Below are 16,229 nucleotides of genomic sequence, written 5' to 3' on the forward strand. Positions count from 1 at the left end.
AAAACAAACCTGCTGGGCTAATGTAAAAAAAGCATACATACATTATGGTCATTTTCACGGTAAAGGGTGTAACTTTGGATTTTTAACATTTTGATCCGTAGTGTTCTAATAAAGCCACAGAATTCCATGATTTTTGGCCACATAAGTCACCTAGTTAGCAGCTACCATGGGTAGCATAATCATCTTTGGGAGTTACTGCGTTCAGTTTTAGCAGGCTTAAATGTACTTAATATTGCCATTTTGAAAAACTATAAAAAACAGTAACATTTTTGTAAAACCCTGTGATTTCTTCAGTTAGTTCATGGATAATTTTTCTTATCCTGAAAGTATGGTCATATGTTCAGTAAACACTGCCACATTAGATTTAATTGTGAACAGCCCTGTATTTTTTTTTTTTTTTCTTCGATATTTGTCGTTTCGGAGGCTTCATTTTCCGTTAACAATTGTTAACAAACTTTGTGGGTATAGCTTTGGTTCATAATTCTTGGTTATTTCTTCACTTCTTCTTGATTCATAACAGTTGATATCTTAACTTGAAATGGGTAACAAAAATTAGTCGATTTGCAAGCTTTTAAAATTTTTATAAAATCTTGACTTCAAAGAGCCGATTTTCCGTTAACTTTTTGAAGCCTCGAAACAAACTGTTCAGCTAGCTTGGGCAAATATAAATAAAAGAGCTCATCCAATCTATTAATCAAAATGTAGCAAAGAAGATCCTCAAGTCACTTGTTTTTAAATCGTGGAGATATATATCACAGTTTGAAAATGGGACCCAATACAAACTTTCCGTTAACACTTGAAGCCTCCGAAACAAATGAAGCCTCGAAACAACAATCCTCTTTGCACATCTAAATTGGTGTGTTCCATATTGATATCTGCATTGTAATTGTTACTTGATATGTGCAGAATGTCATAAATTAAAAAAAAATTGATATTATGGTTAATGTTTGACAAATATACTGATACCCAAGAAAGCCTGTTTCGGAGGCTTCACATGCAAGTTAACACCATGCTTAACGAATGGGTGAAAAAATGAATGTGTGATTAATCTACAATATCTGCTGCATAGAATCATTAATTCAATACACACAAGAAAATAACAGCTTAGATGATCACAACAGTGCTGTTTTCAAAAAAATACTTCTGCAATGTTTAACCATTGTTAACATGAAGCCTCGAAACAAAAAAAAATGACTTGCTGTGATAATTTAATTTTTGTCACAACTGAAATTCAATACTTAGATGCAAAGCATGAAAATTGGTAATTGTGATATTTTTACCTATTTTTTCATGTCAAATATGTAGTAGTTAGCCAAATATTTTACTTTTATGAACACCTGTGTTGTTAACTGAAGCCTCCGAAACACAAATCGCTTGAACTGCCAATTCTAAAAATAACTCCAATTTCTGTGAAACTTGGCTGGTAGGTTCCTTTCATCAAGTAGTATTTGAACATGAAGTTAGACATTCAAATTATTTTAGGAACCCAATTAAAACTTAAAAAATATGTTTAAGGTTGGGAAATTTCCATTGTAAATGACACTTGATGTTAAAAAATTTCAAAACTGCAATTACAAACATAGCAAAACATGGTATAAAATTTAACTTATCTGTTGACTTACTTTGGAATGGGATTTTACATGTATTCCAGCTTTCATGTCATAATTTTCTGAGCATATGTAAAATACATTTTTTCTTAGATTTTAACCAAAATGTTATGGAAATGTCAAATTTTTTATTAGAAATTAAAAGATTTAAGGTTGGTCTGAACCCTGGAATTATGGAAACTTTCGGGCCTCATAACTTCTAAATTGTTGGTCTAAAGTATATAAAAGTATACATATTTAGAATGGCAAAGACTTGATAAGTTCATCTGTGAGGTCAAATTTGGGCCAAAATGGCACTTTTGGCCCAAAATGACAAAAATAACGGTTTTTGGCCAACTTCTTTTTTGTGCACCATAACAAAAAAATTCTTGGGCCAATTTTTTTTTATTAATTTTAAAAACTAGATCAAAATATCTAGGACCCGTTTTTCATTTTTTGAATTTTGACCAATTTCACCAAAAATATTTGAAATTTGGGCCAAAATCGGGCTTTTTTATGATTTTTTTGAAAAATCAGCATTTTTTGACCATTTTTGGCACAAATTTCTCAAAGTTGGTCGAAATTCAAAAAATGAAAAAACGTGTCCTAGATATTTTGATCTAGTTTTTAAAATGAATAAAAAAAAAAATTTGGCCCAAGAATTTTTTTTGTTATTGATGCACAAAAAAGAAGTGGGCCAAAAACCGTTATTTTTGGGATTTTCGGCCAAAAGTGCCATTTTGGCCCAAATTTGACCTCACAGATGAACTTATCAAGTCTTTGCCATTCTAAATATGTATACTTTTATATAGTTTGGACCAACAATTTAGAAGTTATGACGCCCCGAAAGTTTTCATATTTCCAGGGTTCAGACCAACCTTAAGCCTTGAAACATTATGTTACTGAAATTTAAGTTGCTTCTATGCATGATTTCAGTAAACAGAAACATATTTAAGTGTTTTGAAATTATAAAAAAAAAAAAAAAAAGTTACACCCTTTACTGTGAAAATGACCATATACATGTACATACGTGTGAATCCCTGTTAGGATACACATACGTTTGTTTGTACATGGGGGATGTTGGTGTTTGTAACTACCTGCACACAAGGCCCTACATATGGATACACACATCACAAATGAGGACACACCTCCAACCGTGGATGTCCTCGGTTGCATGGATACAACCATGTCATCGCAAATAATGTAAGAATGCATTTAAAATGGGTCCACATTTAGGGAGTTCAGAATGGGCCACGGTTGGATAGGAAGTTGTCTGGTGTGAGAGTGTGTTGATTGAAATCCGGTGTGTGCGTCCTCGGGTAGATAGTAGGCCCCTATTAAATCATATGCAGAATGAGGTCCTTGTTTGCAGGCAAGGTCTTAGCCAGCCATGCGTCCACACGTCTTTAAGACGGCCTAATCTAATTTTATACATGTGGATTTAATGGATTTTACAGATGTGATAGCTCTAAAACAGATGATTTTAAGGTTATGAACTTGAGACTAATTCAGAGTGACATGTAAAAGCCAAATCAGGACATATTTGACCCCAGTGACCCTTCCATGGGTATAGACAAGTTGTTTTATATTTGAGGGTCAAATTATGGTATCTGCTTGGACGGGTGTTTTCTGATTTCTGGCTAAGACTCTGTAATTGCAGGTATTTACAAAACAGGTGTGGGTGTGTAGGTGTTTGACAAAGGAGGACACACACTCGCACTTCACATTTAAACCGTGGACTGCTCCGACTAAACCTCAAAAGGTCTGCAAACGACCACAAATGCATGTTTAATGTATTTGCCAAACACATCCTCTATAGAATGTTAGATATAACATACACAATAAAAATACACAAATGAAATGGTAGAAAACATCCTCGGTATGTCTATTGAGTATGGATTCAGACAACCATGTTTGCATAGTCCTAAACAGCATTCCACGTTTGGAGGTGATTGCACGTGTTGGGGTGTACAGGTGTGTGCATGAGGGGGTATGTCCAAAATATATCCTTTCAAAATAAGTTACATTATAATTACACATGCCAAACACTATTGGCAGCGACAAAAAACCCTGTTCTACAAGCGTACAGACCTTTAAAGTAGGGTCGGATGGTTGAGCATTTTGGTTTTTGTTTTGGTTTTTAGCAATTGATTCTAAAAATCACCAAAATCTGTAAAAAAAATTACCCATTTTTTGGCAATTTTTCCCTCGCTTTGCACACATTTTCTCAGTCAAAATAAATCTATTTTTTGCTGATTTAACATGCATGCAACCATTTCTGTCAAAACTCAATCCACTTTTGGCCAAAAAACTCATCTACTTTTGGCTAAAAAATGACTGACATGACATGCATACAGCAAATAAAAAGGAAAATCTGGGAAGGTCACGACCGTAGAACAGGGTTTTTTTCCTGTCGCCACATTCATACGGTAATACTAATTAGAAAACTCCTAATATACACAGTTGAGTGAAAAGATGTCTATAAAACATATTACAATATATAGAATGTACTACAACAACTAAAGTGAATAACAAAGGTGGTATGAAAGATATTAAGGCAAAACTTGGTTAATAAATAAAACACTTCTCACCACAGATTTGGAAACTTTAAGGTAAAAAATAACAATACATTGATAAAACAATAATAACAAAAGTAACTGCATATTATTATATCTCTGAATAGCTCCATAATTTTGCTGTTTAAACACATGCTTTGAAACTCAAAACTTTGATTGGGAACACAACATTTGAAATTCCAAACCTGTGGTGTGAAACCGAAGGCAGCTTTAAGTCATGGTTGCAAAATGTACATTATTTTTCAAGTTAAACCATGAAATTATTTCACTTGGGAAAAACAGCAATCCAAGAAATATACTACAATTTGTTTACCGTAATTACATGTAGGTCCAACAAGGCAAGGGCCTGGTATATCGATATGCTTGAGCGAACTGCATACAACCACCACACTGTTCAATAGCCTTCTTACGATGTTGCGGTAGTTTTAAAAGCACAGGCCCTGAACAAATTATGATGCCCATGTATATTGCCAGGCAACAAACAATGGAAATTGTGATGATGCTTGCAGATACTGCCAGACAATGATGCCAGAAGTCAACTCATCTATATATATATATATATATTTGGTTATCAATTTTATTGAAATTGTCTGGAAAAGCATGGGATTTGGTAATGGACATTATGCAACCGTAGAAATACTGTAATACCGTTGGCATCATTTACAATTTACAAATTGTACTATACTTTCAAATACAATTACACTGTCATCACCATATTCGTTCCATTAACCGCCCATGCCCCTACATGTATAAGCGCCCACCTAGTGACTTTACAACAAGCAAACTGTGATATTAGTTTATTAACTGCCCATACATACATGTATCTGAATCATGGTCCAAAACATATATATGACACGCAGATGATGATGGATGAATATTTTGGGCCGTTATAACATATTGTTGCCCTAAACAATGCCAAAAATAAGCGCCCACCCAAAATGAGTTTGTTAAGCGCCCTGGGCGATTTATGGAACAAATACAGACTCAGTTACATAATTATTTTTTATACAATACTTCAATTACAAATACATTGTAATTAATTACAAATGTTGTTATAAAACGTGTATCCTAAATGTAATAGTTATTGACAAATTGTATACGTAAAATGTAAGTGACCCAATCATATGTGATGCTATATGAAGCTACCTTTCTTTCGCCTCCTACAGACGATTAGTCAGCTTTATTATGCATATGATTTGAATTCACCTCCTCCACACGTAGCTTTCCATTGGATTCTTGTGATGGTGATGGCTTGCCAAATTTTGATATGACCCTTGCAGCAGCCTTCACGATCATCCAAAACCACACTAGTTGCATGATAAATATAATGAAATTCAGAATATTACACATCCTCGGTATGACGAATGGAACATCAAGAAATGCAACATTTACGTTCCTTCCGTACATCCAGTATGAAAATGGGATCATAAGGATACGGCAGCAAAAGAAGATTACTAAGATGCAGATGTCGTTGACTAAGAATAAGGTAGGCATGTTGAGTTTTAACTGTAAGGAAACAAATAATATATATTGGCATCAGTAAGAAAACCAGGTTCTTCTTTTTTCATACAATGAGACCATTGAGATCATTTATAACCAATGTGCAAGATATATCTACTGGATTGAATTAACATGATTAATTATTGATCCAAGTTTGATGTCAATTGCCCACCCAAACATAGTTGGCTGCATTCTGAAAAGGAGTTTTAATTAAACATTCATAACTGCATCAATATACGCAATGGGTGTACATGTGATAAATAATCTTTTGCTGTGGCTGGTCAGTTGGTCATAAATGAGCAGCAGCACAATAAATTGGATATTTACATCTTGTTTCAATTTCAGAGAGGGTCAATGTCTGCTGAAAAATATTGTCCCTTTTCTGGGAGTGGGACCAATGATAATATTTCCATATTATTTGAGGGTCTTTTAATGCTCAATTCATGGCTTGGTGATATTGTGTAACTTACCTTTTTCATTATGTATCTGAAGCTCAAAAATGGTGTACTACACTCAGTCAGGAAGTAAATACCTAGGATGAAGTCACCTTTGCCATCTAAAAAGTACTGTAATGAATCGGGAACAAAATGTAATGTAGTTATGTTGTGAGAAGTATTCAAAATGAATAAAAAATGTTTAAGATTCATATCTAGTTAAATGTGTCAATCTGTAAAATACTGTGTAACTAACAGTGATAAAAAGTTAAACTACAAATAAGTTTGAAAAAAAACGCAATTCAATCCAGTTTGATTGTTTTTAAACATATAAGTTAGAATGTGTTTCAATCCGTTTTGATTATTTATAAATGACAAAGCCTGTGTGGGGAAAAAGTGGTGTCCCACTTACAATGTATACAAGGCTTATTATTAAGCAGGGGTCAGGTTTTTTTTACCCTATGATTGCCAAGTTTTGGCTACTGGTGTGTCCAATATTTACACTACAAGCTATAGGACCATGAGCCATCTTGGGACCAGGAGCTCCTGGTCCAGGTATACTTAATATAACGATTGATTGTATACCATGGCATAAAGGTTCGCCTTTTTAATGGAGCTATGGGCTCCCCTGATATAAGTAGAATTTTAGGCACAACCTAAAAATGTCCTCCCTTAAAATTCCCACTCACAGCAAAAAAGGCACAGAACCTTAATTCTTGTTGGAATTTAGGAGGGAACTCTCTAATTGGACATGAAATTTACCTCAAGGCAAAACAGACCAAGTGCGCCATTAGGCGATTGAATCTTTACGGTAATGACACTGACAGACAGTAAATATGATACTTACTAAAACAAGTGGGTACAAAAGAATCCCCACCATAAGGTGATGTGTAGTGATCATGGGGCTTTCCAAATAGTAAGAGAGAATCTGCCGGAAGAGCGATTGCTTTCTTATGTGAGGCTTCTCAAATTGATATGTTATAAACATTGCATAGACATCATAAAACATGTAGGGTACACCCATATAGCAGTATGGGACCAGCACTGGTGATCTGTAGACAACAACATATAAAGAAATTTAGTGATGCAAGATGTTATACCTAGGCATGTGTCAACCTAGATACAGACTTTAAGGTACATATTTCGAGGTGCATCACAGACACCAAATTTGTGTCATAACAAACACCAAATTGGTGTCGATGACCTGACATGCATGCATTCTTTTGTGATGGTCTTTCAATTTGTGCCGAGTGTCCTTGGCAGACTTGACTATGCTTCAGTGGTCATGAAAGGATTCAATAGATAACCTCTGCCCCACTAATCCCCAGCTATTGTCTGAAATTGCACCTCGGAAGATATATTATAACAACTCAGTCCCTCAAATGATAGTCATATAACGACCAAAAGATAAATGACTGACTATCATTGAGGACTGAGTTCCGCAGTCTAGTGTCAACCAGTCAAGGCACAATTCACCAACGAAGTGTTACGTGTAATCTGATTATCCCTATGTCAACTGGATCACGCTTTTGAGTTCTGCACCACGATCAAAATAATCGCAACACAAAGTCTATGGCATGTAATACCAATTCCAAAAGGTGTGTAATCCAGTTACCAAGGAGTTATGTAACTACTTTGCTGGCGAATTAACATGATCTCCCATGACTGCCCATTACCTCAATTTATGACCTTCAAATTAGGTGATATACAACACCATGTAACAGGAAGAACCCCATGCTACAACTATTCCCTAAGTTTGCTTGTAATGGGATTTGAACTGTTCACCTGAGAGCATTTCTATACGTTGTACATAAATAAGAAGTGATTGCATAGTCTCCACCTTGCAGGTGAGTCAACAGTTATGAAACATACGGTACTTACTTGTCATTTGTTATATCTTCACCAATTGTTGTGATGGTAATTAAGCCAGTCATTATCATGAATAGTGCATTCCACACAGAGGTCAACCTGTATACATGCATGTAATGGAAGAAAAAACTGTTAATGATTAAGAGTTAAGGAACATTGCTTAAAAGTTTGCTGGCATTAACAACATACCGAATGTGACTTGCCTACATCGATACTAACTTGCCCGGCATGCCTGGGCCCAAGTTAAAGGTCCATGATGACCCAATCGCTAATACTAACAGGTATAGCCTCATCCCCAGGACCCCGGTTTTTCTGAAGTGGTCAAACTTTTAGCATCAGAAGAAAGCTACTATTTTTCTCATTTAGGTGTAAAATCTTAATCATCGCTAATACTAACAGGTATAGCCTCATCCCCAGGACCCCGGTTTTTCTGAAGTGGTCAAACTTTTAGCATCAGAAGAAAGCTACTATTTTTCTCATTTAGGTGTAAAATCTTAATCATACTAGCAATGACGTAAAGCGTTTTCTTCTGAAGCTGATCAGCAGAGTGACCGACGCTTGCACACTGGTAGGGATTGTGAAAAGCAAATACTACCAGCATTTGATCACTGGTAATTTTATTGGAATTGCATGCTGCGAATGTTTGGGGCATATGTAATTGTGTTTGAAAGGATTATACCCTTTAAAAAGCACTGGCTGGTGCATGCACCCCCAGCATATATCTTTGAGCAGGCACCCTTTGGAGCACTGGCTGGCCCATGTTCCGGGCCCATGTTCCCTAGTATTCCAACAATCATGCGGAAACTCAAAGGCCAGTTCCTTGATGATCAGAATAGGGTCACTCCCACACAAATATGAACCCCTGACTCCCTTCTAAATCTAATCCGATCTAATTCCTAAAAAAATATACTGCAGGTAATGAATTTCTAAAATTTTACTGTCTTATTTCTGACTTTCGATTATGCCAGCTCTGGTAAAGGAATGATCACATACCTATATGTACCAAGATGGGGGCCAAGCTGTCAAATATAGGACATTGTATGGTACTAAAATTTGTAATGAAATGTCCGTCCGTGACAAAAATTCTGTCCGTCCTTGACAAAAATGGATATTTGTTGTCATAACTCAGAAAAAGTTTGGAGTTGCAAGATAATTTGTCCATGGCAATGTGCAGTTATTAGAGCTGCTTCAACTAAGGGGTAAATAAATGACAATTTTAAAAGTTGATCCTCTGGTTAGCATTTGTGTCCGTCCATGACACCCAAAAGTGTCCGTCCGTGACAAAATTTATCACATTCTCCTGCAAAAGATGAAGCTTGTTTCCAATATCTGTTTATCAGGTAATCAAGCGATGTATCTTGGCTACTATTATCCTGGAAAGTATTGGTACCGGTAAGTATTGATTAGTTTAGATAGAAATGTCAAAAGAGTACGGTACTGAAAAGTAGGGGAACCTATTTCTATCTCGTCCGTCCATGACGTAAACATTTCTTTCGTTCTATTCCTGCCAATTTTTTTATATTTTCAATAGGGCTAATGATACTCTTCATCATAAAACGTAAAACAATGAAGTAAATGTCAGCAGTTGCTTTTTACCAGGCTGTTTTCCTATCAATTTTGAAAATGTCTGTCCGTGATTAAACGATCAGCCTCCACATTTGACTACAGTTCATTGCTATGAATCGTTTTTCGGTCAATCAGCATTGACATTTTTTGCAACGGATGTAAAGTAAATTATTCTTTAATGATGAAATTTGGATGAAAAATTTTCGATGAGTCAACTGAATCTTTTGAATAAAGGTTGCCTATTTTGAAGAGTCTAAAACTTTGTTGAAATGTGCAATTTTAGCAACATTTTTGATGCAATCACCTGTCATTATCAGCTATACTTCTGAACTTCCATTGTTACTCTGCATCATGCTTCAGCAAATCCGACTAGATTTCAAATGCAATGGTCTCTATAGTTTTCGTCAAGGTTCTTCAGCGATCTTCCGATTAGGCACAGTTTATAATCACTTTATAATCACTTGCTGATTGGCTAATTGAATCCTGTCATCATCACATCGGCATTTGCTCGAGAAGTCTAGCCACGAATCCGAATTGCTCACTGATAGCTTCACATTCGAAGCTAGAGACCTTTGCATTCAAAATCTAGTCGGATTCGCTGAGGCATGACACCGTGTTCATACATACACGCTATATAACAGCGCGCGTGATTGGTCGAGAGCCGGGCATGTCCCGGATGTGAGATCGCTGGGTAGGGAAAATGCCAGGAAAATCATGTTTTTTAATAATGTCACTCATCATTTTTTGTTCTTATTTTGATGAAATAAGAATCACAAAATGTTCTGGTATGTATGCACGGGGAAGTGGCCCCTCGGGCATAAACAACCGTTTAATCATGAAAATATTTGAATGAACCCTTAATTTACAATGGAGGTTCAGAAGTAAACACAGCCGATCACGACTGGAAATCACATCAAAAATGCTACTAAAGTAAAATCACACTTCAACAAAATTTTAAGACTGTTCAAAATAGGCAAATTTTACTCATACCTGGTTGACTCATTGAAATAACTTTCATCCAAATTTCAACATTAACAGAATAAATAACAGGCCGTTGCAAAAAATGAAAAACGATAGCAATGCATGAGCGTTCTCTAGCCTTGAATGCGTAACTATCATGTGCAAATTCGAATCGAGAGTTCTCGAGTTGCTCGAGAAGTCTAGCCAAGAATTTGCTCACCTGTAGCTTCACATTCTAGGCTAGAAGCCATTGCATTCAAAATCTAGTCGGATTCGCTGAAGCATGGCACCGTGTAAAGCAATGGAAGTTCAGAAGGAAACACACCCGATCACGAAAGGCGACCACATCAAAAATGTTGCTATAGATAAAATAATAGTTTCTCGATCATGAGAGCTCAATAGGCACGTACACATGTACAATGCCTACCACACACGCTTTGGGTAGCGCTGCATTTCATGTGCGTGCACAATCAATCGCACTATCGTGTCAATGGTGTCATTCCACTAAACTTGCGACATTACGCAGTGCACGCAGTAGGGGAGATTGGGGTTAGTTGAAACATTTTTCACAAAATTGTCTTTTTAACGCAAACCGATTACTTTCAAGAAACACTAGCCATATCAGTATAAACATATACATACATGCTACAAATACAGCCTTAAACTTTATTGGACCTGTTTATGATTATTCATATAATCCAATTTGAAAATTTGAAAAAAAGTGTTTCAACTAACCCCACCCCTGGGGTAAGTTGAAACATAGGGTGAAGTTAGTTGAAACACGGCTTGTAAAAATTTCAAAATAATTATTATTGTGTTGTTAGGGTTATACTTCCCTTGAAGGCACCCTTTAACATACAATCAGTGTGAAAAAATAAATAAATATATTATGTGGGAGTGCGGTTCAATACTTTGGACACAAGGTGACGAGTGTCACCATGGACCAAAATATGAGAAGCCTAAAATATTATAAAATGTACTTTCTGTGTGCACTTTTTGCTTGTATTATTGCTTTTTAACCATATTAAAGCAATATTGAAGAAATGGTAAACATGTTACAAATTTTTAAAAGTCAAATTTTAACCATATTTTTCTATACGATTTTCATGTTTCAACTAACCCCACCTCAAAAGTTTCAACTAACCCCGATGCCTATTTTTACATTTCAAAGTTCATTACACAAAAGAAGAAATACAATAAAACTTTCATTTAACATTATTCTGGGACTTACTACTAGTGCTTATGATACTCAAAAAATAATCCCTGAATCTTCAAACAACATGGAGATAACGCATCTTTTCTGAGGGGTATAAAATTAGTCAGTAAGTCAAAAAACAGATATTCCTTTCCCAAGCCAACACTGGTGGGGCAGCAGTGCTGTTGCTAATTTGGTGAATGACCCTTACTAATACCTATTACTAGGTGCCAGTATTTTACCAAATTAATTTTTTGTGTCAGAAAAAAATACAATGTTTCAACTTACCCAGTGTTCCAACTAACCCCAATCTCCCCTACATTCATTCTCTCATGATCGAGAAACTACTATTTTAGCTATAAAATAACACTTCAGCAAAATTTTAGACTGTTTGAAGTAGGCAAATCTTGCTCAAAAGATACAGTTGACTTGACCATCGAAATAACTTTCATCCAAATTTTAACATTAATAGAAGAACCCCCTGTGCAAAAAATTGCAACACTGTCCGACCGAAAAGCGATAGCAACCATCATCGAATGTGTAACTATGTCCAGTTAAATGTATCGTGTGCAAATTCGAAGGCTTGGCTAGAGTTCTCGAGTAATTCTCGAGTAAATTGGCATCTCATTTGCTGATCAACCCGCTGCGTAGCAGCATGTGACCTAGTTCTTTATGTGATAATCAGGAAGAGCAGTCGGATAACACTGAAGGACTTTGCAGAATAATATCCCCGCCCCTCGATTGTGAAGCTATTTATTAAATCAGTTAGCCTGAAACATCATGGCCCTAGTTCAATAGTAGTTGTTCCTTCCTCACCATAGGCATAGGGCCATGAATGCCGTACATACGTAGAAACGGGGCACTGCACCCTGAACTCATGTCGCGGTGATGACGTCACACTGACGGCATCTATTTATAGGAAGAATTCAAAACACGGCGACGATAACACTAATAACAGTCACAAGTCTGGTCTTTTACATCCTCAAATGTGCTCAAAATTTACGAACATACACCAAATATGTTTTGTTTAAGTCATCTTCACGTGAGGAATGGTAGGAAGTGCATGAGTGGTATTACATGTATGAGAAAAAGTGGTATTTTATGTGTACCCTGGAAAGGTTTTTTAAGGTAGACATCTCAAACCTTCGTACAGAGAAGGACAGTGGAAATCGTAGTGACGGAGGTGTGAGTACCTCGGGCTAATTATCAGTGAGCAAATTGGTGTGCCTGCTTGCCTAGCCTAGACTCTAGAGTTCTCGACCAAGAGGTAGGTATTAACCCAGGCAAACCTTAGTTAACACATTTGCTAGTCAGTCAAATTCGCCGACAATGTCAATGCATATTTACATAGAAATTTAAAACAACTGGCGAAGAAGGAAAGCGATACATAAATATGTTTTCTATACTTCACTTGACCCAAATATATGATTTTTATGGTAAATAAGTCACTCGCACATGGAATTTTAGAGGGATTTGGATAGCAGTTCCATTAAAAAAAGCTGCTATCATAATGAGACTAAGATCTAGAAACACACCCGAAATGCCGTTTTGGGGAATTTTGCTAGCTGAAACTTTTTGATGAAAGTCAATCTTTGACAAGATGTAACTTTGCTACGGAAAGTGCTATGAAAAAATGGTTTTCAGTTTTGGCTTTGTTTACTCAAGGGCTTTAATTTGATATATATAATGATGCAGTTTGATGGCAAATTTGAATTCACCTAGCATACCTACAAGAGGTATTAAAGGAGTATTTCGTGATCCTAGCATCCTCTTTTTATGACATTTTTCAGTACATATCCACGAAAAAAGCCTATTCCCAAAATTCCAGTTGATTCCGATTTTGCGTTTATGCGAGTTATGCATGATTATGTGTATTACACTGCTCCATAGACAATGCGTTGTAATTTCGTTCTGGTGCACCAGAACGAAATTCAAATTTCACGATATCTTTGCAAAAGCGAATTAATTTGCAAGAAATATTTTGAACATAAACATTATCATCCCGATTATGTAGCCAGAGGTTTCCAGTGATATAAAAATCTCAACTTTTTTTGAGAAAAGTGGGGGGATAAGGATGTGGATCACGAAATGCCCCTTTAAGCAATATGGAAGGAAGGAAGAAGAAGAAGAAGAAGAAGGTCAGCTTTAAAACATGCTTTTTTAAAGTCAAATTCAAGATCTTCCTAATTTTACATGAATTATATCGAGCCATCCGCCTTTAAAGAAAACGAATGGTCATGTAGGTCCACAGCTCACATGCTAGTCTATTGTTTACTATTACATAAGACATACCGCATAGCTACAGCTGTAGCCAATCCTTCAATATCATCATTTTGGAACTTCTGCCGAGCTTGCAATCGACAACGAAAATATTTGCGTAAACAAACGAAGCTCCCTGGGAAAAATACACAGCCGGGGATAAAACACACGAGCTCTAATAAAACCGACATCGTAGATCATTACCGTTGTTACAACCTAAAACTTCATGATATAACAAAAACTAAAACTAGGGCTGGATTTCACACAAAATACACGGACATCACACGTAGATTTCAAGCAAATTAAAAGGCTTCCTGTTTCGTCGCGATGACAGGTCAAAGGGCAAAGTTCAGCTTGCAGACTCGTTACTTTTTGGTGAGTAATAAATGGTGTGCTTGAGTTCTTTAACGAGTTCACAGTTCACACAGCCATTTGAACTGAAATTAGGCGTTCATATTTTATTGCAATATTGTTTATGATAAGCGGCTAGAGGGCGCAGGGGTAACTGCGTATTCTATTGCCCATCAATGTTAAAGTACCGTAGGCCCTACCGGTACCGTATTTCGTGATCCATCCTCTTTTTATGACATTTTTTAATAGATAGGCCTACCCACGAAAAAAGCTTATTCCCAAAATTTCAGTTGATTCCGATTTTGCGTTTGCGAGTTGTGTATTGCACTGCCCCCATAGATAATGTGCTGTAATTTCGTTCTGGTATAGGCCTACCAGAACGAAATTAAAATGTCACGATATTTTTGCTAAACAAATTAATCTGCAAGAATTTTTTTTACATAAACATTATGTAGCCAGAGGTTTCCAGTGGTATAAAAATCTGAACTTTTTTTTTAGAAATGTGGGGGGATGATGCTGTGGATCACGAAATGCCCAAATTAAATCAGGGATAGGCCTATGGTTAATTCGATAGGCAATTATCCCCTTTTTCGTGTTATTTACAATAATAATAAACAATAACGACAATAATGAATTAATGATGCAACATTATAATTATGAATACTAAGTAATAGAATAAAGAATAGCCTAATTGATAAATATAATAATAATAATAATAACAATAATAATAACACTATCTTGCACCACGTATTTAAACATGTATAAAATCTAATCAGCATGATGTTTAGGATTAATTGATGCCTTGTGTACTGTTTAGCAATTTAAAGGAGTATTATTTTTCTTGATCCTACAATGTACCGTAGCATCCTCTTTTTATGACATTTTTGAGCAGTTTTTTGGTTTTTTAAGTAGGAAAAGATCCCATGATGACCGTTTCAGAAGCAGTCATTGCTTACTCCTTCTAAATGTGGAAGTCAAATACATTTCGAGGTAAATAGCCATATGGTACTCCAGCCAATCATTAACATTGACATTTTTAATTTTAGAAAGGGTAAAAAATCACAAAAACTGCCTTTTCAACCCAAATATCTCAGCTCATTACTTTTCAGAAATGGTCGTGTTTATAGTAGATACACTTAAAGTTTGTCTTTATCATAAAAATGTTGCACGACTGAAGCCGCACTATATTGCCTCAATTGTGCGCGTAATCTGTCTTGCAGATTCGGTCTTGCCAAAATAATCCAGTTGTAGGCCTATAATAGACTCGAATCGTGTGATTATTTTCATCATGCAGTTATAATTTGTTAACTACATGTATGCACACAACACAGGGGCACTCACAATAGGCAATTGACCCGTACTGGTAGCGCTGTGTTGTAGATATAGGAGATGAACTAGTTAGCGTCATATATCAAAAAGTATAAAAGCTATGATTTTAGTACTTGCTCTCTGTTTCAATTACTTCTTCTTTTCAAAATATCTGAATTTTTAACCCGGTACAAGCTTTAATAACGGGGGACCATACATTTGTATGAGAAAGGAAATCCGACATCTTATCCAAACTCCCGTGTTAATCCAATGCACATTTTGCTTCACCGTCCGCCCTGGCTTGGTCGCATTTGTAAGAGGGGTGCCACGAAACCGTAATACAGGTGGTGGTCGCCGTCAGTAAATTTTCATCGTCAACCGTGTAATTGAATGGGATTATTTTGAAATTTTAAAACGCTTGAAATATCACAAACAAATAGGCCTATGTTAATAAATAATATAAATACAAGCTAAAACCGTTGGGGTTCGATAATGAACCCCACAAAACTAACCGAGTATATGGAAAATGCCATACGCCCGGGCGATATCACAAGTTGCCGGCTCTATCATGCCACTCGCCGCCTGCCGTAATAGGTACAAATTTATAGGCCTATACATGTCAATC

The 16,229-nt window shown here is 36.1% G+C and overlaps 1 protein-coding gene across 1 annotated transcript; it reads right to left on the reverse strand.

The window, feature by feature from the left end:
• Window positions 1-3,949: 3,949 nt before the first annotated feature.
• On the reverse strand, window positions 3,950-14,266 carry LOC140156078 (TLC domain-containing protein 3A-like). The gene is made up of 5 exons (XM_072179195.1): window positions 13,979-14,266; window positions 7,978-8,064; window positions 6,944-7,148; window positions 6,133-6,228; window positions 3,950-5,668 (listed from the first exon to the last, which is right to left on the reverse strand). The coding sequence occupies exons 1-5, from the start codon at window positions 14,134-14,136 to the stop codon at window positions 5,333-5,335; spliced, it is 882 nt and encodes a 293-aa protein (XP_072035296.1). The 5' UTR covers window positions 14,137-14,266; the 3' UTR covers window positions 3,950-5,332.
• Between the last annotated feature and the right edge of the window lie 1,963 nt (window positions 14,267-16,229).

The sequence above is a fragment of the Amphiura filiformis genome, chromosome 6 (assembly GCF_039555335.1).
Source record: "Amphiura filiformis chromosome 6, Afil_fr2py, whole genome shotgun sequence".
Classification (NCBI taxonomy): Eukaryota; Metazoa; Echinodermata; class Ophiuroidea; order Amphilepidida; family Amphiuridae; genus Amphiura; species Amphiura filiformis.